Genomic DNA, 24,973 nt, shown 5'->3' with positions numbered 1-24,973 from the left:
TCGATTTTTGATTTTGATAAAGTGCGAGTCAATGCACACAAAAAAAATTGCTTTGATTTGATTTTTCTCTTTTCAATTTGATTTTTTTTTATCGACTATTCCGTTATGTATATAGTTAATAACATAATTAAAGTTATATTTACATGATAAAAAAAATAAAAATTATATACAAGAAGAAATAATAATATTGAATCTCTTAAATATACTTTCTGATATAAGTTACGATTAGAACTTTAAAACACAATAATTAAAAATATATTAATAAATGTCCAAAATTAAAATATAAACTAAATCATAATAATGGTTTCAATGAAAATAACTCTAATTTACAAAATATACCTAATAAAAGACACATAACTAAAAAAGGACGGAAGGATACTCACACTTTAATTCTAAACCTATATATTATATATGTAATTAGTCTCTCGGTCTGAATTTGAAACAATTTTTTTTTTTTTTTTTTAATCCGAAATCAAATCAAAAAATCAATTCAAATTAAATTTTAATTCGATTTGATTTTTCTATTTAATCTACACATCGTGAAGAGCTATCCATGTCCCACCAATCCTAGTTTCGTTATTACATCCAACTCCAGAGGGCAATTTCACAACATGGATTTCCCGCCCTTTTTGGTCTCTCATACACTGGCAAGGAAATAAAATATTAAGCCCATACGTTCACACCCACGCGCGCAGACGTCCCGGGTATTGTGCTACAAAATCCCTACTCCCCATTTTCATTGCCGCCCATTTTCTTTGAATCTCTTCCATTGATTCCGATTTCTCATTGCTGGAGTTGAGTAGGTATGTTCGTTTGTTACAATCTCATTTTCGCCTAAATCCTTCATGATTTTGCCCTATTTTCTGACTACTTGTTGGATTCCGGTGTTCGGACATTGTTTTTTTTTGAACTTATTTTTCGTAGAGATAGAAAAATAGGTTCGTTTTCGAGTTGATGAGGCTTTTGCGTTATGCATTTTGTGAAAAATCTTTTGTTTTTTGGAGGTTAGGGTTTGGACACACAGAGATGGTTGCTAACGCTGATAACGGAGTGAAGGATGTTGTTACTAAAGCGAATTCTCCTGTTTCCGTCCTTGCAGAGGAGGTATTGCTTTTGTATTTTAGCTGCTTTGTTATCTCATTGAGCGTAGGAATGAAATGAACCAAAATAGAGTGGAATGGTGGATATAGAAGGTTCAGTTTAACTGGAGCCTGATTAGTTTGGGATTGAGGCTTTTGTAGTAATTGTTGCTTCTTGCTGATGTTGTTTGTCATCGGTCTTTCCCCCTTTAGGTACTGTGACTAGTATTTGCGTTCTTTTAGTCTTTTAAAACCTTTTACTCATTATTGTTGTGTCTTCGTCGTGCGTATTTGTCCCTTTTGACGGAAAAAGTAGAAGCAAGTACCGGAATGGAAAAACTTGCCTTGTGTTGTTACTGCTGATTATTGATAAAAGCCTATGACATTTCCTTGGGGGTGGTGGGTGGGGACTTTAAGTTTATTTTGAAGGAATCTGCCATTTTTGTCTGGGTGGGTTGGGGGAATAGAGTTATATGGCTGCAATATGTACTAGAATGTGTATGGTGTGACATTTCACTTAATTGTCATTAGTACCTCTGTCTTGTGGTTTTGTTAACATACTTTTTAAAAATCTAGGTAATTGGATAAGATAAGAGTGACACCTTATTGTTTCTTGAAATGTGTTCAAACCAAGACAATGAAGTTATCTTGATTTGAGTTTATGTGTTTGAGCCACATGCCAACTGCCTGGATTATTTACCAATTATTTTTCTGTTGATGTACTTGATCAGTAATATACCTTATTGATAGGGTTTTAAAGCTTGTTCAGCTTTTCCTTGAATACAGTTCTTGTACGCGTTACCGTTTGAAGGTAAAAGTAAATATGATCTGTATGGGTTGGCAGTGTTGTCAAAGGCGCACTTTAATAGCGCTTAAGCCCTGAAGCAAGGCTCAAAACCTGTTGAGCACTTCATTTCGCCTTATGTGCGCTTCAGTGTGGTCGTCAAGGTTCTAAGGCAAACTTTCAATTGCCAATGAGCCTCTTTTGAAGAAGTGACACTAAACAATTAATATTTCACTTTATCATACTTTTTTTTTTCAATTTCTTTGGTCATATATTTGTCATTCATGTTTATAATTATTGTTCTTGGACTAAACATATATAATTGTATCTTTTTATCCATTTGCGACTTTTTTCATTAAAGCTCGCACTTTATATGCGCTTTGCACTTAAAGCCCCAATGGACCTTTGAGCTTTTTTTCGCTTTTCGCCTTTGATACACTGTGGGTTGGAATTAGTTTGAATGAGAAATATAATTGTTCTTTAATTTTGTTGGTTTTCAAGTTAGATGCCCTCTTCTAAGTTTCAAACTGATAATTTCTTTGTTTCCTTGTCCGAATGCCAGTTGCTGGCTCGGAGGGATGTTTAGCAAAATATTTGCTTATGCATTACACTTGTGTATTCTCAACTTGAAGGATACATGCAAAGAGGAGCTTGCTGTTAAATTGGAGGATGAAGTATTTCTTGATGCAAAAAATGGGGATGTCTCTCTTTTATCTGAATCCATGGCGAAGGAAGAGGAGAACTTGATAAAAGTGCGTGTAAAGGAGGAAGAAGTAAATGATCCCAAAGAGGCCCCAAACTTGAATGACCTTCAATTTAGTAAGTTGGACGAGCTTCTTACACAAACCCAGCTTTACTCAGAGTTCCTGCTGGAGAAGATGGATAACATTACAGTGGTATATCCTTGATTTTGTGAAGAATCTTGCCTGTTGAGTGCGAAACACTGTCACTTGTTGCTAATCCAGTTCATTTCTGCATTTTTCATTTGCAGACTGGAGTGGAAGATGAAGAGAAAGGCAGTGAAGAGAAGAAGAGGGGTCGTGGCAGAAAAAGAAAGGCGGCTACAAGTTATAATAATGTATTTCTTCTCTTGTCCTCCTTAAGAAATAGCTGTACATTGAGTTTTTCTTCATCTTGTGAAACATTATGCACAACAATTTAGTTAATTATTAGAGCATTTTTGCACGTTCCATATGTGGCATTTGATTAGGTGAGTTCTATTACCATCCAGCAACCATTTAAGTTTTCCCTTTTGTCTCGCATGAATTTTAACATAACATTTGGTATTGCTTTGAGTAGCACTTGCCTGATTCTGGAGGTCTTTAGTTTTTGATATTTCAAGCCTCAAAGTTAATTTGAGAGCTTTATTGGAGCTAGTTTTTCTTTTTTGTTGGACGGGTCAGATCATTTAGTTTCTATGCATCTTGTCAGATGTTGCCCTTCTTCCATTCTGTGAAATAGTTTTGATGTCTTTGCAGAAAAAGGCCAAGAGAGCTGTTGCTGCCATGCTTTCAAGATCTAAAGAAGGTGGTTCTGTTGAGGATTCAGCCCTCACGGAGGAGGAGAGAGCTGAGAAGGAGCAGGCTGAGCTTGTGCCCTTGCTGACTGGTGGAAAGTTGAAATCTTATCAACTGAAAGGTGTTAAGTGGTTGATTTCATTATGGCAAAATGGGTTGAATGGGATTCTAGCAGATCAAATGGGACTTGGAAAGACCATTCAAACTATTTCTTTTCTTGCACATTTAAAGGGAAATGGGTTGGATGGGCCTTATTTGGTCATTGCTCCCCTGTCAACTCTTTCAAATTGGGTGAATGAGATAGAAAGGTACATTAATGTCCTTTTTTGAAATTAGTAGAAGTGCTATCCGTGTCTAGTTGATGCAGGTGCTTATTATTTTGCTTGATAGGTTTGTCCCATCCATTAATGCAATCATCTACCACGGTGACAAGAAACAAAGAGACGAAATAAGGAGGAAGCATATGCCGAGGACCATAGGTCCCAAATTTCCGATTGTAGTTACTTCTTATGAGATTGCAATGATTGATGCAAAGAAATTCTTGAGGCATTATACTTGGAAGTATCTTGTGGTCGATGAGGTACCGCTGGTTTATAGTTTACCTTAAACCTGTCACATTTATACTGTGTTTTAATCCAGAAGTTTGTGCTTTAATTTAGAAGGCAGTTTGTTCTGCATTTCATGCTGATATTTTGTTTCTTGGTTCGCTCTAAGGGGCACAGGTTAAAAAACTCAAAGTGCAAACTGTTCAAGGAACTCAAGCTGTTGCCAATTGAAAACAAACTTCTATTAACTGGAACACCTCTGCAGAACAACTTAGCTGAGTTGTGGTCATTGTTAAATTTCATCTTACCAGATATATTTTCATCCCTAGAAGAATTTGAGTCATGGTAAACAGCTGATTAAACCATTCTACCATTTTTCCTTGAAGTGCTTGTTTTGATGGCCAAGTATTTCTTAATTGTAAATGATGCTTGTCTTATTATTTTCTCTAATGAGCCTACCTTGCTAGCAATTTTTTCTATCTTTATCCTGCATATAATTTGGTTATCTCCCGTACCGGTTATTTACTGCCCTGAATTGCAAAATTTTGGTTAACATATTGACATAGTTTTCAGAAGTAATGCTGTGCGTATCTGATGAAACCAAATTGTAAATATGGCAGATCAAGTGCTTTAGTTTGTGATATCAGACAGTTCTACCTTAGAGCACTGATGTGTAACACACAGGGTAGACTAGTCACAAATATCTGGGTAATTGTCCCGGTTCCTTTTAGAGCTCATAGAAGATGTTATGTTGCACTTCCCTTATTGGAGTACAGTGTATCATTTGAAACACGTGACTCACTCTTCTCCTCAAATGGTCATGTAAAGAATTTAGTGTAGGTCAAATGACATCATGAGAAGTCAAAGTGTTAATTCATGACCTTGTTCTTATTTGCATATCAGGTTTGACCTATCTGGGAGGTGTGGCAATGAAGCCCAAAAGGAAGAAATGGAAGAGAAAAGGAGGACACAAGTATGATTGTTGTTCAGTAGTATATCCATTTTTTCCATTTTATAGAAGATGATATTTGATTATGAGTGTCATAATTGCAGGTTGTTGCGAAACTCCATGCAATTTTACGTCCTTTTCTCCTTCGGAGATTGAAAGTAGATGTTGAGCAAATGCTTCCCCGAAAGAAAGAGATAATTTTATATGCTACCATGACTGAGCACCAGAGGAAGTTCCAGGACCATCTAATTAACAGGACGTTGGAGGGTTATTTGACTGAGAACGTGTCCATTGGTAATTATCTCACTTGTATAAATGTCTAATTCTGAGAGAAAATAAGTGTCTTTTGTTTTTCCTCATTTGAGAGTTAACATTACAGTCCGTATCCTCTATCCCACAGTTGCACTGTCTTCACTATTCTTTTTCTATAACTTGCTGCTGAAGTATTGCCGGATCCAAGGTTCTATTCTCCAACAAATAAGTTCTTAAAGGGAAATTAGACTGTCAATGGAAATTTTTTAAGTATTTGTTTGTATAAAAACTTCAATATTTTCTCAATTGGCAAGCAGATGTAGATTGTACTCGAATTTAGATATGATTATACATACAATAATCTATCCAGATTAGCTTTATTATGGTATCTGTAATTTATCTTGGAATGCATTGTGGGTTTCTCTGGTGAAGCAAACAAATTTTTTTATCGAAGTGCACGATATCCCTCATGACACTTCAGGGTTTGCTGTATTAAAGTTCATTTTCTGAATGTGCAGGGAATCATTTTAAAGGAAAGCTCACTAATTTGATGATTCAACTCCGCAAAAATTGCAATCATCCTGACCTCTTGGAGTCAGCATTTGATGGTTCTTGTAAGTGACTTATGGTTTATTGAACTGATTATTTGTGTTGAGGTATGTTGACAATGGCCTTACATATTTTTCATCTTATTGGCAGATCGCTATCCACCTATAGAACAAATAGTTGGGCAATGTGGCAAGTTCCGCTTACTGGAAAGGCTTTTGTCAGAATTGTTTGCTCGCAAGCATAAAGTATGTGCTGACAGTGCTTATTGCGCTTTTCTGTGTGCCCACCTTGCTAAAACTTTTCTATTATTTTTACTTGTTGTCCATACAGGTCCTGATATTCTCTCAGTGGACTAAAATACTGGACATAATGGATTACTATTTTAGTGAAAGGGGTTTTGATGTTTGTAAAATTGATGGCCGTGTGAAATTGGATGAAAGAAAAAGACAGGTAATTGGTACTTCAATTGTGATGCAGATTGAGTATGTTGTTTATTAGCTTCTGATAACACTTTACACCATGATTGCTGCTCATTGATGATGCCAATTGTGAAATGAATCTTAGGCTATATAACTTTTCTTGCTCAAGAAAAATGTAAGCAACTCACGGAACGTGATCAACATAGGCTACAAACATATCCTTGAACACATCTGTCTTTTATCTTCTGGTACTCCAGAACTCTACTTGTGTGTAGAACTTCATTGCGTAAGGAAGAAATCTGATGATACAGCACTATTACTGGTCAGATTTATCATGTAGATTTCTGCCAACGTCTTTGTTATTGGATGTTGAATTGCCATTTTGTATTAATCAAGTATGCACATTGTCAGTATCAGAGGGGTTCATAGTTGCGTTGCTTATGTATTCTGTTTAGACTCAAAGTTGCTTCTTTCTTCTTTATTGCTTTTAGATCTCTCCCCCTTCCCCTCCTTGCAGTTTACTTGCTCTCGCTTTTAATCCTTTATTCTGAAGTTGCAAGGTTTAATCTTAGGATTTCACATGATAATACCTATTAAAAGGAGATAAAAAAAGGTATTCTTCTTGATAACAAATAATAAGATTTGAACAGATGGAGTTAATTGGCCCAGCAGGAGCATGAAATCATTGGGTTATCTGCAAGCTTTTGATTAAGTTGATCTAATTATACTCCTTTTTTTTTTTAATGAAGTAAAAGATTTGATTATATTCACTTGTTGCTCTGAACAGATCAAGGAGTTCAATGATGTTAACAGTGAGTGCAGGATATTTCTGCTGAGCACTAGGGCTGGTGGCCTTGGCATTAATCTTACTGCTGCAGACACCTGCATTTTATATGACAGTGACTGGGTATCTTCTTGCACCCCTCTGTTTTTCTTTGTTGTCTGTCTTTTTTATGTGGCTAAATGAAGCTCTCACACTTACTCAATACTTCAATAAAGGTTGATGTAACATGCAATTTTGTACAAGCATTGCACAATCAATGTATTTTAGGATAAAGAATAACATTATACCAATGATGGTCTAGAGAGTAAGGGGTCGTTTGGTGCGAAGGATATCACCAAATAATCCCGGGATTAAATTATAGTGCACTTAAGTTGGTGTTTGGTTGGAAAGTCCGGGATAACTTATCCCGGGATTAATAAATAGTACCGGGATAAGTTATTCCTCCTCTTGGGTGGTATACTAATTACGGGATAACTTATCTCGGGATAAAATAGGTAAATGACAAATATATCCCTTTAAATATTTTTTATACCTCACTTTTCATATTCATATATATTTACATTATTTTTAATATCATATATAACAACATTCACTCATTTTTATGATAATTCTTCATATTTTTTCTATTAAAAAATTACACTATATAATATAATTTTTATTTATAAATTTATTTGACTAATTCTTATGTTTATTTATATTTTGATTTCTCATAAATCCTTTTTTACTTTAACAAACTTAAAATGAAAATTCTATTTTTAAATTAAATAAGAAAGTTTTATTTTTAAATACATACGGACATCATGGAAATACACACATAAAAATATTTAAGGTAAAGAAGATGAAAGTTTTATTTTAAGAATGAATATTGAATAACTAAAGATTGCAAAGAAAATATAAAAAACTAAATAAAGTTAAGGCTTATCTTTGTAAACAAACAACCTATTCTTAAAATTTATGCAATGCATATTATTTTGAATACTTCAAACCAAACACTCAATAAGAAATAATCTCAACACAACTTATCCCATCATAACTAATTCCAACATAACTTATCCTATCATAACTAATCCCATCATAACTTGTATTCAAACCAAACGACCCTTAAAGGTTTTAGGATTAAGTAGAAGTAAGAACGTATGCGTTGTAAGTTCTGCTAGCATAAGAAAGAAATTGAGTTGATATTAGATGAGATTGTGATGCCTTATGCAGACAATCCAGATTTTTGGCTAAACTTTTCAAGAGAATAACATGATGGACTTAGATGTAACATATCAGTAAATAAGATTAACTGAAAGAGAGGCTTGCGACATGACTATTATGTGATAGCTTACAGGCGGTCAGGGAATACCTGTTGAGTGAAAGATAACTTCGATAGAATGATTTAAGACTAGTAATGCTAAGTGGAAGTGAATATTGGGCCTTAAAAGACCCAATATATCAACAAGATAGTCGTAGAAAATAGAAATACATATGCTCAGATCAATACGTAATTGTACAAGATTAGATGGGCATTCTACAGAAGTTGCAAGGGGTACAAAATGAGGGAAAATTGAGAGTAGTTCACCTTAGATGGTTTTGTCACATTCTATGTTGACCTCCAAATGCTCTGGGTGACACCATTTTTTTGAAGATGTCAAAGGGAATGAGATAGCCGTAAAATATCATGGAGGGAAGCTCTTGAAATTCATTTGAACTTGGTGAAAATCAGAAGTTCAGAACACAGTGGAGGTATCATTATAGGCAGTACCAATAAGTCACGATTAATGCTTAGTCATTTTTGGTACCTTCCATGAGGTCTCGTGTTTGACAGGAATCTTTAGTTAGGTAGAGAGTGTTCAGTGAAGAGGCAAGTGTGAGATTTAGAAAATTTGTAATTATTGAGTGTTTATGATCCCAAATAGAGTGGAACCAATATTGAAAATTTACATGGCGAACCCTACTAGCTTGTGGGATTGAAACGTAATTGTTATCATGATTTTGTGATATTAATAAACTGAAAATACATGCATTATTTAGGGCTGAAGGACAGCTTCCAGAAAATGGTAAGATTTTAGCATATGATGAACCAATTATTTAGGTTTCAAGCATGTATAAGCGCTTGGCTTATGTTTGTGGGTGGGGTGGTTAGGGAACTACTGTATTTATGACCCATTCCATCCTTTTATTGATATGATAGACTGTGGTGATATGCCACTTAAATAGATTCCATTTGGAACAAAGTAATCAAAAGTTTTTACTGCATGTTGCCTTGTCTCTTCATGCAGCCATCACTTTATTGATATCCTGTGCTTGAATTCTCATTTCCTATGGTTTTTACTAACTATATTTGGTACTACATAGTACATACTACGGTCAGTTAGATCAATCAGTAACTTGCATTTCTTCTTTCAGAATCCGCAAATGGATCTACAGGCTATGGATAGGTGTCATAGAATAGGTCAGACAAAACCTGTTCATGTTTACAGGCTTGCAACTGCTCTTTCTGTGGAGGTACTACACAGCTTTTCTAAAGATATGTTTTAGCTGTTGTTGAGTTGTACTCTTTTCTAATGAGGTAAATGTGTGCTTCAGGGTCGAATGCTCAAAAGAGCTTTTAGTAAGTTGAAGCTTGAGCATGTGGTGATTGGAAAAGGACAGTTTAAGCAAGAAAGAAGTACTACAGATGCTATGGAGGTTTGTGTTTTTAACCCCTGCAAGATGCTTATTCCTTTTATGCTGTAGCAGCGAGTTGTTTTTGTCATTGTACGTTGTATGGCTTTTTAGCTGCTATAGTTTTAAGATGCTTTTGTGTTTCAACTGATTGTAATTGAATTTGACATCCTTTAAATAGTATATCATGTTGAAACCTCTGCCAGTTTTTCTAGCAGTGCCTACATTGGATGACTGATCTTCCATGCTTTGATTTGGCAGATAAAACAGTCTGGGGCTTGATGTCCTGGTTACTTATACTGTATAGCCTTTCCGTAGTTGTAATGAAAAATATTTGTTAATATAATCTGTTACACCTGTTGTTAGTGGCGTAATAATGAAATGATGGGTGGGATAATCTTTGGTAGTGTTGAATGAAGTAGGTGGTGATTTTTGCTAATAGTGTTTTGGTGTATCAGGAAGAGGACTTGTTAGCTCTTTTGAGAGACGATGATAGCGAAGAGGACAAGTTGACGCAGACGGATATTAGTGATGAGGATCTACAGAGTCTTTTAGACCGAAGTGATTTGGTTGTTGGTCCTCCAAGTGAAGATGAATCAAGTGTAAATGTGGTTCCACTTAAAGGACCCGGTTGGGATGTTGTTATTCCAACTGCAAGCGGAGGCATGCTTTCTACTCTCAATAGCTGATAATGAAGGGACGCGGCAGTATGGTACATTTGCAGAAATTAGATGTTTTTGGGAGCTAAGCAACGTTGATTATTTTGTAATCTATTTTTTGCAAATTTATGGTCTTGGAGCACCTAATTGCCCATTGACGTATCACTGCAATGTCTTTTTGGTAACATTAGCAGAATTTTGTAAACCTTTATGATTTTTGCAGATTATTTATCATAAAATGACCAGAGCTAAGTTTAATTTTATTATTCAAGTTCCGTAGTATTTTTTGTGCAAGTCCCCACCTTTCCTGCAGTAGGATGTTCCCACTTCCCTGTCTTGTTACGTCAAAAACAATTGAAGAAAAAACGATTTTCCGTTACCGGGAATCGAACCCGGGTCTCCTGGGTGAAAGCCAGATATCCTAACCGCTGGACGATAACGGATTATTTCTATTTTCTTGACAACGAACATTCTAAATCAAAAGTTGATTTCAGCTGACACGCAAACAATGTCAAACGTCGATCTTACAAATAAATTTGTGATTGAAAAAAGTTCTAACTAGTAAACTTATAAGGCAAACAGATTAATAATTGTGCTAGAAAAAAACAATAAAGTATCTACGAGCTAAAATTTTACCTAACCAAGCTAAATTAGGAGCTTGATCTCTCCTGTACAGGGACATTAAATTGAATTGAGTGAAGTGTCAAAAATATTTTTAAATTATAATTTCATATCTAAATTATTGAGGACGTAAGTTTGATATCTAAACTATCACTCATTAATTTAAAAAACACATGTTAGTAATGTGTGTAATACATTTTTTCTTTTATTGTAAAAAAATCTTGTCACATAACATTCTACATGGATAAAACATCCTCCTTGACAAAAATTAAATTAACTATTAGTATTAGTTAAAAATTAAAGATGAAACTATCACTGTCCCCCCAAAATTGAAGATTAAATTAAATGAACTATTAATATTAATTAAAAATTAAAGGTTAAAGTATCACCACTAAAAATAAAATTTTAATTTTTTTTCTTACTCCACTCCACGATCTCCTCACTCCGTACCCTCGACAACCCCCCACCCCACCCCACCCCACATTGATTTTTTCATAATCTTTTTTTATTTAATGTTTTTTTAAAAATCTTACTTCAACCGCCCCTTCCCCCTCCCCCCACCCCCAAACCACCCACTCATTCTCAAATAAAATTTAGGTATTATTTTAAATTTTTTTTTAAAAAAACTTCTACCCTACTCCATCTAATCCTTCTGTCACGACCCAAAATGGGCCATGAGTGGCACCCACACTTAACCTCCTAGGTGGGAGAACTAACGATACAAACCCCAACTAATAAATATAACAATAACGCGGAAGCTCAAATAAATACGTTTTCCCCAAAACCTGAAAGTCATCACATTAAGGACATCTAACTTTTAAAATACTAAGGTTAGAATGTCAAACACTAAAATAAAATAAGTGACATAGTTCGTGTCCGAACACTAAGGACATCATGTCGTGACTAAGAGAATTCATCGTGAGCTAGAAGGATAGCTCACCCTGAAATCCGATGATCTTGAGACTGACTAGAGCTGAGGTCGAATCGAAGTCTGTGGAACACTCGCTGCAATCCACAAAATAAAACAAGAAAGATACAAGTAGGGGTCAGTACAGGACAACATGTACTGAGTAGATATCATCGGCCGACTCAAAATAGGAATTAATATGCATAAAATAATAGTGAAAAATCAACCATAACACTTAATAGGAGGCAACCAATGAACAATTACATAACCAGTCAACAATATAAAGATCACACATGAGGACTCAAGCCTCCACATCACACTCTTTTGGAAAATGAGTTATGGAGATTGGGTAGTATTAAGTCATTTTAATTTATTTTTCTTTAATATTACCGTGTCGGAACGTGACACCCGATCCAAATATACCGTGTCGGAACGTGACACCCGATCCAAATATATTGTGTCGGAACGTGACACCCGATCCAAATATATTGTGTCGGAATGTGACATCCGATCCAAATATACCGTGTCGGAACGTGACACCCGATCCAAATATAATTAATTTATCATTCTTCATGATTAAATTCCACTTCATTAACGATATTTCACCAAGCCTTCTTTATTCAAAGCACCATTTTTGATAGGATAAGATCAAGATTATGAATTTGATGGCCTCGGGATTTTAGGCCAATCACAACAACATATCAATTATCCGAACCACAATAATTAAATGCGTAGTAAACTTCACACATATCACTCAATGAATATCAACCACTATTAAGAGTCTATCTATGATATAGAATAAAAACCATAACCTACCTCAACCGAAGAACCGAATCCAAGCAAGCTAATTCACGAATGTCTTTCCTTTCTTCAAAGCCTCACGTTTCCAATCTATCAATTATACAATATTCGTAAGTAAACTAGTATGTAGACATCCATATTACTATACATCTAGGCTAGACCCAAAAGCTCACCTAAATTTATAAATAATTTCCTAAAATTCAAGCCTAGGGTTAAACCTCAATTCCTCCAATATCATAAATCTAATGATATTTATATAATATAATACACCTAAAATTAATTACCTATCCCAATATTTTAAAACTTGAATTATAATATGATGACCATAAGAACAATTTCAAATCAAAAACAAAATTACGTAAATTAACACTAAACCACATAATAAAAATAATTTTTTTTAAAAAACATCTAACAATAACATTGTACACGAGAAATCCGGTTGAATGCAGAAAGTGTGCTTCACATTACAATATCCCTAATATGTATAACTTGTAATCATTACTCATGACCCCACACCCCAATTAGAGAATGCTATTAGCTATGCACAACTTTAAAATTGACATTTTGACTCCTTTCTTTCTTAACTTCACTAATTAAATAATATCATCTATTCAACTTTTGGTTATATACATATATATATTCATTTACCTGCAGCCTTCAATGGTTTTGTTTCGTGCTCGCCGCGCATGTGAGATTTTCTCTTCCGTTTTCTTTTCTTGTCTTCTCTAATTTATTAAGTACTAAAAGTGGGTAACCCTACTAACTTTAATTTAATAAATATGGATAAGTGGTATAGGGTATTAATTAAATTACCACTTTAACCCATTAATTTAATTAGTTATTTAAATTTATCCCTCAACTAAATAATCATACTTATGGAAAAGTCCAAAATACCCAATTAAAAATTTATGGGATGAGTCTTTTATGAACTAAAAATTTCTAATACTCAAAACGACCTAATGGGTCGTTACAACAGATACCAATTTACCCACCGTTCGTCCCAGAACGGTCAAAAGAAGAGTGAGGATAGAAAATGGTACCTGACTCGACGAACAACTGGGATATTTTCCACGCATATCAGCCTCAATCTCCCAGGTGGACTCCTCAACCGGACGATTCTTCCATTGAACCTTCACAGACGCAATCTCCCTTGACCTCAACTTACGGACCTCCCTATCAAGAATTGCTATAGGCTCCTCCTCATAAGACAAATTCTCATCAAGCAAGACCGAATTCCAATGAATAATATAGTTTCCATCACCATGATATTTCTTTAGCATAGACACATGAAACACTGGGTGCACCCCAGACAAACCTGGAGGTAAAGCCAATTCATAGGCCACCTCTCCAACACGCTTAAGAACTTCAAACAGCCCAATATACCTCGGACTGAGCTTACCTCGCTTACCGAATCTCACCACACCCTTCATGGGTGAAACCTTCAACAATACTTGCTCTCCCTTCATAAAATCCATGTCCCTGACCTTCCGATCTGCATACTCCTTCTGTCTGCTCTGAGCTGCTAGAAGCTTCTCCTGAATAAATTTCACCCTTTCTAGTGATTCCCTCAAAAGATCAGTTCCCCAAGGTCTCACCTCAAATGCATCAAACCAACCAATAGGAGACCTACATCTCCTCCCATACAATGCCTCAAATGGAGCCATATCAATACTCGAGTGATAGCTATTATTATACGAAAACTCTGCCAAGGGTAGGAATTGATCCCAATGACCGCCAAAATCTATTACGCACGCACGAAGCATATCCTCCAGCACTTGAATTGTCCTTTCGGACTGCCCATCGGTCTGAGGGTGAAATGCAGTACTAAGATCCAATCTAGTACCTAACTCAGCATGCAAGGTCCTCCAAAAGTTAGAAGTAAATTGCGTGCCTCTATCTGATATGATAGAAACCGAAACTCCATGTAATCGAACAACCTCGCGGATATAGAGTTTGGCTAACTTCTCAGCGTCATAAGTCACCTTGACTGGAATGAAGTGAGCAGACTTAGTTAACCTGTCAACAATCACCCATATAGAATCAAACTTACCCAATGTCTTTGGAAGTCCAACCACAAAATCCATTGCAATCCTTTCCCACTTCCATTCAGGAATAGGCATTCTTTGAAGTGTCCCTCCAGGACTTTGGTGTTCATATTTTACCTGCTGACAATTTGGACAATGGGCAACAAAATCAGCAATGTCACGCTTCATTCTGCTCCACCAATAATGCTGTCTCAGATCGCGATACATCTTGGTTGCACCAGGATGTATAGAGTACCACGAACTATGAGCCTCTGCAAGAACAGTCTAAATTAAATTATCAATACGGGGCACACATACCCTCCCTTAATCCTCAAGACGCCTTCCTCATCGATCACGGCTTCCTTGGCCTCTCCCTGCAAGACTATATCACGAATTCGACTCAGCTTCTCATCCTCAAATTGCTTTTCTTTAATCTTGTCAAGGAAAGAAGATTTTGCCTCCACATAGGCCAAAAATCCTCCCTTCTCAGTTACTTCCAGCCTCATAAAGTCATTAGCCAGAGTTTGAACCTCTCTAGCCAATGGACGTCTTGAAACCTGCAAATGAGCTAAACACCCCATGCTCCCTGCTTTTCTGCTCAAGGCATCAGCCACTACATTAGCTTTTCCTGGATGATAAAGAATAGTGATATCATAGTCCTTTAGCAATTCCATCCACCTCCTCTGCCTCAAGTTCAAGTCTTTCTGAGTGAATACATGTTGTAAATTGCAATGATCTGTATACACTTCACATTTTACCCCATATAGATAATGTCTCCACTGCTTCAATGCAAATACAACTGCAGCCAACTCTAAATCGTGAGTGGGATAATTACGTTCATGCACCTTCAATTGCCTTGAAGCATAGGCGATTACCTTCTTCTCCTGCATTAGCACTGCACCTAAACCAGAGTATGATGCATCACAATAAACAATGAAATTCTTACCTTTTACTGGTAGGGCAAGAATCGGTGCAGTAGTCAATAAGGTCTTGAGTCTCAGAAAAATCTCTTCACACTCATCCGACCACACAAATGGAACTTTCTGCTTGGTCAGATTAGTCAACTGGGAAGCAATAGAAGCAAATCCCTTGATGAACCGGCGATAGTAGCTAGCCAAATCAATAAAACTTCTTACCTCTGAGACATTAGTGGGCCTTGCCCAACTCTTCACTGCTTCAATCTTCTGGGGATCCACCATCACTCCATCTTTAGAAACCACGTGCCCTAAGAAAGACACTGAATCAAGCCAGAACTTACACTTGGAGAATTTGACATATAATCCCTTCTCCCTTAACAATCCCAGAACAGTCCTCAGATGCTCTTCATGTTCTTTTCGGCTCTTTGAGTAGATCAATATATCATCAATAAAAACAATAATAAAGAGGTTCAAAAATGGCTTAAAGATTCCATTCATCAGACTCATGAAAGCAGCAGGCGCATTTGTAAGCCCAAAAGACATTACCAAGAATTCATAGTGACCAAACCTGGTTCGGAAAGCCGTCTTCGGTACATCTATTGCCCATATTTTCAGCTGATGGTAACCAGACCTCAAATCAATTTTTGAGAAAACACAAGCACCCTCCAACTGATCGAAGAAGTCATCAATGCGAGGAAGGGGATACTTATTTTTAATAGTCACCTTGTTCAGCTACTTGTAGTCTATGCACATACGAAGGCTACCATCCTTCTTCTTTACAAATAAGACTGGAGCACCCCAAGGAGAGTCACTCGATCTAATAAAACCTTTACCCAATAACTCCTGAAGTTTGGCCTTCAACTCTCTCAACTCAGCCGGGGCCATTCTATAAGGTGGAATGGAAATTGGGCGAGTGCCGGGCTCTAGGTCGATACAAAAATCTATATCCCTATCAGGTGGCATACCAGGTAAGTCTGCGGAGAAAACATCCATAAACTCACGCACTATCGAAATAGACTCAATCGATGGCACTTCAGAACTATCATCCCTGAGATGTGCTAGGAAGGCTAAATAACCTTTACTCACCAACCTCTTAGCACGAAGAAAAGAGATAATCCGAACTGGGGCGGGAAGATAGTCACCCTTCCACACCAACTGATCCATCCCAGGCTTGGCTAATGTCACAGTCTTAGTATTGCAATCTAAGATAGCAAAATTTGGAGAGAGCCAAGTCATACCCAGGATTATATCAAAGTCAACCATCTCCAAAATTATCAAATCTACATAAGTTCTGCTCCCCACAAAAGTCACAAGGATACACTTTCTCAACTAGCACAGACTCACCAATAGGTGTAGAAACACGAATAGACATGTCAAGTAAGTCACAATATAAATCAAGTCCATCAGCAAATGTGGAAAATACATAAGAAAATGTGGATCCAGGATCAAACAATACGAAAGCCAAGCTATCGCAGACCAGAAGAGTACCTGTGATAACAATATCGGATGTCTCTACCTTTGACCTCTCGGGGAAAGTATAATAATGGGCTCTGTAGCGAAGCTATCTAGCTTCACCCCCTCCACCTCTATCACAGAATAAACCACTTTTAAAGGTCTAACCCAATTTTATATGCACGTTCTTACTAAAATCTTCAATTGCCTTTACCCAAGTTTACTTGTTGGGTCTTCCTGTACCTATAATCTTGTCGTTCCTATATCGATCCACTCTCTCAGAGCTTACGATAAAGTCACCAATCCTTATTTAAAATGTTTGAAATATACTCAACAACCTAAACGCATTAATCGTATCTAAGATATACCTCTAGAACACATTACACCTATCGAGAAGACCGTACCTCAAATGATCTGCACATTCTTACTCATTGAATAACTACAAAACATTATCAAATTCGACCCATTCTATCTCTATCCCAAGTGATATACATTCTATCATAGGTCAGGTCGCTAGTAGAAGTAACACAATCCATAATCTAACCAAGTAAGCATCGATATCATTATAGTAGTCATATCCTGACCCTTTTTGATATACACTCAATCTATGAAACTGCAATAGAGATTCTAACCACAATCCTTTCACAAAGTGGCAAAATCCGCTCTTCTGGACTGAAGCAAAGTTGCATATTTGGATAAGGCACGAAACCTGATCTCACAGGCTACAACGAATATCTTTCCTTGCTCTATATTTTGGAACTCATCTCTCTTCTTATCCCTCTAGGTCCGGGGATATACTTCTCTATGAAAAAGTCAGAAGACGTTTCCTAGCTGCCTGATCTCTGCCCCTGGTGGGCTTTCTCCTGCAACCTCTACCACGATCTCTCGTCACTAACCACCTCTAGCTACAGCCCTAATGGCTGGCTCAAGCGATGCTATTGTTTTAGTTCTGAACATTTGCAAAATTAGAGTGAAGAAGGTTAGATATCAATTTGTATCACCTAGATACTAATTGGATTCAAGTAATAGCACGAAAGAAAGAAAGAATGGAGTTTTACTAAAGTCCCGTAGCCTCTCGAAGAAAAGTAAAGGCGTCCCCGTACCATTCCGCAAGACTCTACTAGACTTGTCCTTATGTGATGAGATCACCGAACCTAAAGCTCTGATACCAAGTTTGTCACGACCCAAAATGGGCCATGAGTGACACCCACACTTAACCTCCTAGGTGGGAGAACTAACGATACAAACCCCAACTAATAAATATAACAATAACGCGGAAGCTCAAATAAATACGTTTTCCCCACAACCTGAAAGTCATCACATTAAGGACATCTAACTTTTAAAATACTAAGGTTAGAATATCAAACACTAAAATAAAATAAGTGACATAGTTCGTGTCCGAACACTAAGGACATCATGTCGTGACTAAGAGAATTCATCGTGAGCTAGAAGGATAGCTCACCCTGAAATCCGATGATCTTGAGACTGACTAGAGCTGAGGTCGAATCGAAGTCTGTGGAACACTCGCTGCACTCCACAAAATAAAACAAGAAAGATACAAGTAGGGGTCAGTACAGGACAACATGTACTGAGTAGATATCATCGGCCGACTCAAAATAGGAATTAATATGCATAAAATAATAGTGAAAAATCAACCATAACACTTAATAGGAGGCAACCAATGAACAATTACATAACCAGTCAACAATATAAAGATCACACATGAGGACTCAAGCCTCCACATCACACTCTTTTGGAAAATGAGTTATGGAGATTGGGTAGTATTAAGTCATTTTAATTTATTTTTCTTTAATATTACCGTGTCGGAACGTGACACCCGATCCAAATATACCATGTCGGAACGTGACACCCGATCCAAATATATTGTGTCGGAATGTGACACCCGATCCAAATATATTGTGTCGGAATGTGACATCCGATCTAAATATACCGTGTCGGAACGTGACACCCGATCCAAATATAATTAATTTATCATTCTTCATGATTAAATTCCACTTCATTAACGATATTTCACCAAGCCTTCTTTATTCAAAGCATCATTTTTGATAGGATAAGATCAAGATTATGAATTTGATGGCCTCGGGATTTTAGGCCAATCACAACAACATATCAATTATCCGAACCACAATAATTAAATGCGTAGTAAACTTCACACATATCACTCAATGAATATCAACCACTATTAAGAGTCTATCTATGATATAGAATAAAAACCATAACCTACCTCAACCGAAGAACCGAATCCAAGCAAGCTAATTCACGAATGTCTTTCCTTTCTTCAAAGCCTCACGTTTCCAATCTATCAATTATACAATATTCGTAAGTAAACTAGTATGTAGACATCCATATTACTATACATCTAGCCTAGACCCAAAAGCTCACCTAAATTTATAAATAATTTTCTAAAATTCAAGCCTAGGGTTAAACCTCAATTCCTCCAATATCATAAATCTAATGATATTTATATAATATAATACACCTAAAATTAATTACCTATACCAATATTTTAAAACTTGAATTATAATATGATGACCATAAGAACAATTTCAAATCAAAAACAAAATTACGTAAATTAACACTAAACCACATAATAAAAATAATTTTTTTTAAAAAAACATCTAACAATAACATTGTACACGAGAAATCCGGTTGAATGCAGAAAGTGTGCTTCACATTACAATATCCCTAATATGTATAACTTGTAATCATTACTCATGACCCCACACCCCAATTAGAGAATGCTATTAGCTATGCACAACTTTAAAATTGACATTTTGACTCCTTTCTTTCTTAACTTCACTAATTAAATAATATCATCTATTCAACTTTTGGTTATATACATATATATATTCATTTACCTGCAGCCTTCAATGGTTTTGTTTCGTGCTCGCCGCGCATGTGAGATTTTCTCTTTCGTTTTCTTTTCTTGTCTTCTCTAATTTATTAAGTACTAAAAGTGGGTAACCCTACTAATTTTAATTTAATAAATATGGATAAGTGGTATAGGGTATTAATTAAATTACCACTTTAACCCATTAATTTAATTAGTTATTTAAGTGGGGAATAGCCCTCGTCTCATGTAAGACAACTAAATGCACCTCGAGGTGCTGCCGAGGAACTGAGGGACCTTCTCGAGCACAGGATAGGTAATTGAGAGATTATCCCTCAACTAAATAATCATACTTATGGAAAAGTCCAAAATACCCAATTAAAAATTTATGGGATGAGTCTTTTATGAACTAAAAATTTCTAATACTCAAAACGACCTAATGGGTCGTTACACCTTCTCTCATATTTTTGTTTTTAATTTTTTTTCGTTTTGTGTTAGATATATCCATATGTTTTGAGAAAAATATTTTTTTTACTTGCATATCGAACATAACAAAAATGAAAAAATTATTTTAAAAATAATCTCGCGGCAAGTAGAAAATACTTTCCTATATATATATATATATATATATATAGGACAGCAGGAGGGGACTCAGAGCAATTCCCAGATGTGATGGGGTTGCATCAAGGATCAGCTCTTAGTCCATTTTTATTTGCCTTGGTGATAGATGGATTGACGCGATAAATTCAAGGTGAGGTGCCATGGTGTATGCTTTTCGCAGAAGACATAGTCCTGATCGATGAGACTCGTACCAGAGTTAACGCTAAGTTGGAGGATTGGAGACAAACCTTGGAGTCTAAAGGGTTTAAGCTGAGTAGGACCAAAACAGAGTACTTATAGTGCAAGTTCAGTGAGACACCTCAGGAGGTTGAAGTAGAAGTTAGGCTTGGTGCCCAGGTCATCCAAAAGAAAATTAGTTTCAAGTATCTTGGGTCTATCATACAAGGTAGCGGAAAGATTGACGATGATGTCACACATCGTATTGGGGCAGGATGGATGAAATGGAGGCTCGCTTCTGGAGTGATATGTGACAAGAAGGTGCCACCATAACTTAAGGGCAAGTTCTACAAAGTGGTGGTTAGACCGTCTATGTTGTATAGGGCGGAGTGTTGGCCAGTTAAGATCTCTCACGTTCAAAAGATGAAAGTTTTCAGGATGAGAATGTTGAGATGGATGTGTGGGCACACATGAGCGAAATGATTAGAAATGAGGCTATTCGGGATAAAGTGGGAGTGGCCTCGGTGGAAGACAAGATGCGGGAAATGCGACTAAGATGGTTTGGGCATGTGAAGAGGAGAGAAACATATGCCCTAGTGCAGAGGTGTGAGAGGTTGGCCATGGATGGTTTCAGAAGAGGTAGGGTAGGTCGAAGAAATATTGGGGAGAGGTGATTAGACAGGACATGACGCAGTTACAACTTATCGAGGACATGACCTTCGATAAGAGGGTGTGGAGGACCCACATTAAGGTAGAAGGCTAGTACATAGTCTCTTTATTCGTCCTTATTAAAAAGCGCATTACAATTTCTTGTGCTCTAATTTCTGTTATTATCTATTACTGTTTGTACATTGATTAGTCTATTTTATCTGTGTCGCTTTCGTTATTTGCTTTCCCATATAACTTTGAATTTCTTAGCTTTATCTGACCTCTTTTTATGCTTTTATTGAGCTGATGGTCTTTCGAAAACAGCCGTCTTACCTTAGTAGGGGTAAAATCTGCGTACACTTTATCCTCTCCAGACCCCACGTTGTGGGATTTCACTGGGTTATTGTTGTTGTTATATATATATAACAAAAAAATGAGAAAAATGAAAAAAAAAAATCAAAGTGGAGGATAAGGTGGAGTGGGGTAGATTTTTTTTAAAAAATAAAAGTATATCTAATTTTTTTTTGGGAGGGGTGTTATGTCAGAAAAAGACGGTTTAAAATTAATTTTAACTTTATAGAGAAAGAATCAATTTTAGAAAAAGGAGACTCGCCACTTAATTTTTTAAAGAAATTAAGAAAACTTAATTTAAAAGACCCTAACAGATTTAAGTCTTAAAAATTCAGAGAAAAAGGTACGAGGTTCTTATTTCTACTTTGAGAAGGTGTTAAACATTCAAAGTGGCCGCTAACGCACGATTATCCGACGATTTAAAAAATTATTTGACTAACTTTTGAAAATATTAATTTAAAAGAACACTAAGACTTTAAAATTATTTTTTTTAGAAAAATGATCAAACTTAAACATTTGAAAATAATATACATGTGTATAAAAAAAGTAAAAAGTTTATCAAATGACTAAGTAAAGATAGAAAATCATTTAAAGAGTAAATTAACATGAATTGGTTTATCTTTAGGGGGATCTAATTAAGTTAAAATAAATTAAAATTAATATCTAAGTAAGCATAAATAACATAAATAAATAAATTATTACAACTTGAATCAATTTAAATAAACAATAAATAACACATAAAAATATTGCCCACACTTAATTTCTGTACGCCTGGACTAAGTTGCTGGGCCACCTGCGCTTTGAGCTTTTGGCCCAATTCTGTTATATATCACAGCTGTATATACATCGTATATCAACATATACAACTACCAGTTTTCTTGTATATCAGATATACATGGATTGTATATCAGTCGGTTTGTGCTCCAACACCTATAAAGACACTTAGTAAACGTGTTAATAATGAATAAATAATAATAATAAAACATAGCATCAAGAACAACAAAATCATAAAACAAAGTGAAACAACATTTATGTCTAGTTAGATTTGGGAGTGAAAGCTCAAACCTCACAAAAAATGAAGTGTTTTTGGCTAGAAAAAAAAAGAATTTTGGTGGTTATTGGTTGGTTTTAATGGAGAAATGTGAAGGAGAGGGATAAAAAGTAATGAAGAAGAGTTAAAATTGATGTTATTTATAGTGAGGGTGAGGGAGAGAGTAGAGAAGAAAAATAAATATTATGAGTCTTTTTTTTAGAGATGAGAGAGAAAGAGTTTGAAAATAGTTATATAGGTGTAGAAAATTGTAGTATATATGTGTTGGAATTGTTGTAGTTATTGATGAGTGTGGTTTTTTAGGAAGAATAAGATAGGAGAGAGAGAGAGAGAGTTTGAAAATGATTATATAGGTGTAGAAAATTGTAGTGTATAAGTGTTAGACTTTTGTTTAGTTGTTGGTAGATGTGTTTTTTTTAAGAAGAATAAGAGAGGAGAGAGAGAAAGTTTGAAAATAGTTATATAGGTGTAGAAAATTGTATGTGATTAGTGGGGTAGGTAAAATTGTGTAAAAAAGTTGTGTGATTAGTGGGGTAGGTATAATTGTGTGAAAAATTTGTGTGATTAGTGGGGTAGGTATAATTGTGGAAAAAAATTTAATATTTATCTGTATTTTAATGTATTTCTAAATTGTGCTAAAAATACTAAAATGAATATGAACAAATATAACAAATGACATGTAAAAGTGCAAATCAATGAACTATGATAAAAAATAGCTATAACTAAAAAATTTTAAAAAATAAACTGGTAAAATTCTCATTTAAGAATAATTATCGATAAAATTAATTTAAAATTATAAAAATACACTTTTGAACTATTTAATTTTACCAACTCAGCTAAAATTGGGTGTCAACAAGGAGGTGTTTTGGGGAGGATGAAGTAAGATTCTTTTTTAAAAAAATTGTAAAAGAAATTCGGGTGGGGGTGGGGGTTACGTGGGAGGAGATAATGGAGTGGGGTAAGAAAAATATTTCTTTTTTTAAAAAAATTATTTTTTTATATAGTGATACTTTAATCTTTAAATTTAATTAATATTAATAATTTATTTATTTTTTGTCAAGATAAAATATTTTGTACATATAGAGTGTACGTGACATATTTTCCTAAACAAAGAGAGAGAAGTACTCACACAATCAAGATAGTGTAATAAAAAGTGAGTGTGTTTTTCAAACTAATGCATAGAGTAATAATTTAGGTATAAAACACACACAAAAAAATATTTTAAATATACTTTTGACACTTCACTCAATTAAATATTGATTCAATATTCGAATTGCAAAAAATACGTTTGAAGGAATTTTAAAGATATTTAAGAAATAAGTACTGAGATACTCAAAGATATGAAACTCATCTCAATATATGTTGATCAAATATTTGCTTTGACTGTAATCTTTTAAAATTTTAAATTAATTTAAGTTATTCATTATTATAATTTATAATGTAATTTTTGAGTCTAGTATATGTTACTCCTTTATAACATATTATGTGATGCATATAGAATTTCTAGAATCAATAATTTTTTTTCTTTGGCCATGATTTTTGTAATTTCTTTTCATTATTATAAGTTGTTAATTATTATAATATAATATTTTAAATGTAATTTGTAAAATATATAAATTAATGGGAATGTCTTTTTCATTATTATAAGTTGTTAATTATTATAATATAATATTTTAAATGCAATTTGTAAAATATATAAATTAATGGGAATGTCTTTATCCTCATCGTCTCAATTTTCCCTTACCGACGAGTGAGTATCCTTTTTTTTCTTTTTAGTTGAGTTGGTGTTCAATGTGTCAAAAAACAGAAAGTCATATCTTCACGAGTCTCGATATCGTTACGTAATATAGCACAATTAATATTTAGAGTCAATTAAATTTTTATATAATTTTTTTAAAAAGATTTAAATTATTAATTAATGTAATTTATAATATTTTTTTACTTAATTTCTAAATATATAATTTTTTGAAAGCTTTTTTTAAATAAAGTTAATAGACAAAATTATCCTCTAATTCAATTTTAATTTCACTAAGCACAGCTGTCGATGAAGATCGTAGACTCTTGTACTGTTGCATAATATAATAGAATATAATTTGAGTATGTGTCATTATCTGAAATGACCAAAAAAAACAAGAAGGTGTATATCACTGCATTAAAAATATCTTTATCGATAATTAATTAATAATAATAGCTAAATCATTATTAAATACATATTTTTAATTTTAATTAGTACTCTTCGTAAATATTTCAAAAATCTATAGCAATATTAACATCAATAACAATTAATTAATATCAATAAAATTTTTATTAATTTATATATTTATTTTCGCTAAAAATGATTTTGGCGAAGAATTTAAAGCTTAAACGTGTCATGGAGGAGAAGAAAT

The 24,973-nt window shown here is 34.9% G+C and overlaps 1 protein-coding gene and 1 non-coding gene across 2 annotated transcripts; one reads left to right on the top strand and one right to left on the bottom strand.

Moving 5' to 3' along the window:
• Positions 1-680: 680 nt before the first annotated feature.
• On the top strand, positions 681-10,337 carry LOC129874523 (ATP-dependent DNA helicase DDM1). Its single transcript, XM_055949813.1, has 16 exons — positions 681-803; positions 1,010-1,104; positions 2,496-2,759; positions 2,855-2,941; positions 3,342-3,688; positions 3,771-3,960; positions 4,095-4,270; positions 4,829-4,898; positions 4,979-5,168; positions 5,645-5,740; positions 5,826-5,920; positions 6,006-6,125; positions 6,882-7,001; positions 9,270-9,368; positions 9,450-9,551; positions 9,986-10,337. Exons 2-16 carry the CDS (start codon positions 1,027-1,029, stop codon positions 10,214-10,216), a joined length of 2,265 nt encoding a protein of 754 aa, XP_055805788.1. The 5' UTR covers positions 681-803; positions 1,010-1,026; the 3' UTR covers positions 10,217-10,337.
• A 220-nt stretch (positions 10,338-10,557) lies between these two features.
• TRNAE-UUC (transfer RNA glutamic acid (anticodon UUC)) lies at positions 10,558-10,629 on the bottom strand. Its single transcript has one exon. It is a non-coding gene; the product is annotated as a tRNA-Glu (tRNA).
• Between the last annotated feature and the right edge of the window lie 14,344 nt (positions 10,630-24,973).

This window comes from Solanum dulcamara, chromosome 11 (assembly GCF_947179165.1).
Source record: "Solanum dulcamara chromosome 11, daSolDulc1.2, whole genome shotgun sequence".
In the NCBI taxonomy this organism is placed as follows: domain Eukaryota; kingdom Viridiplantae; phylum Streptophyta; class Magnoliopsida; order Solanales; family Solanaceae; genus Solanum; species Solanum dulcamara.
Note: the sequence above shows the minus strand (reverse complement) of the source record. Positions and strands in the feature narration are given on the sequence as shown.

Excerpts from the sequence above, each read along its gene's own strand:
- LOC129874523 (XM_055949813.1), top strand. The coding sequence starts at position 1,027 with ATGGTTGCTAACGCTGATAACGGAGTGAAGGATGTTGTTACTAAAGCG. Across the intron at positions 6,126-6,881 it reads TGGATGAAAGAAAAAGACAG|ATCAAGGAGTTCAATGATGT; the intron begins GTAATTGGTACT and ends TGCTCTGAACAG. Across the intron at positions 7,002-9,269 it reads TTTTATATGACAGTGACTGG|AATCCGCAAATGGATCTACA; the intron begins GTATCTTCTTGC and ends TTCTTCTTTCAG.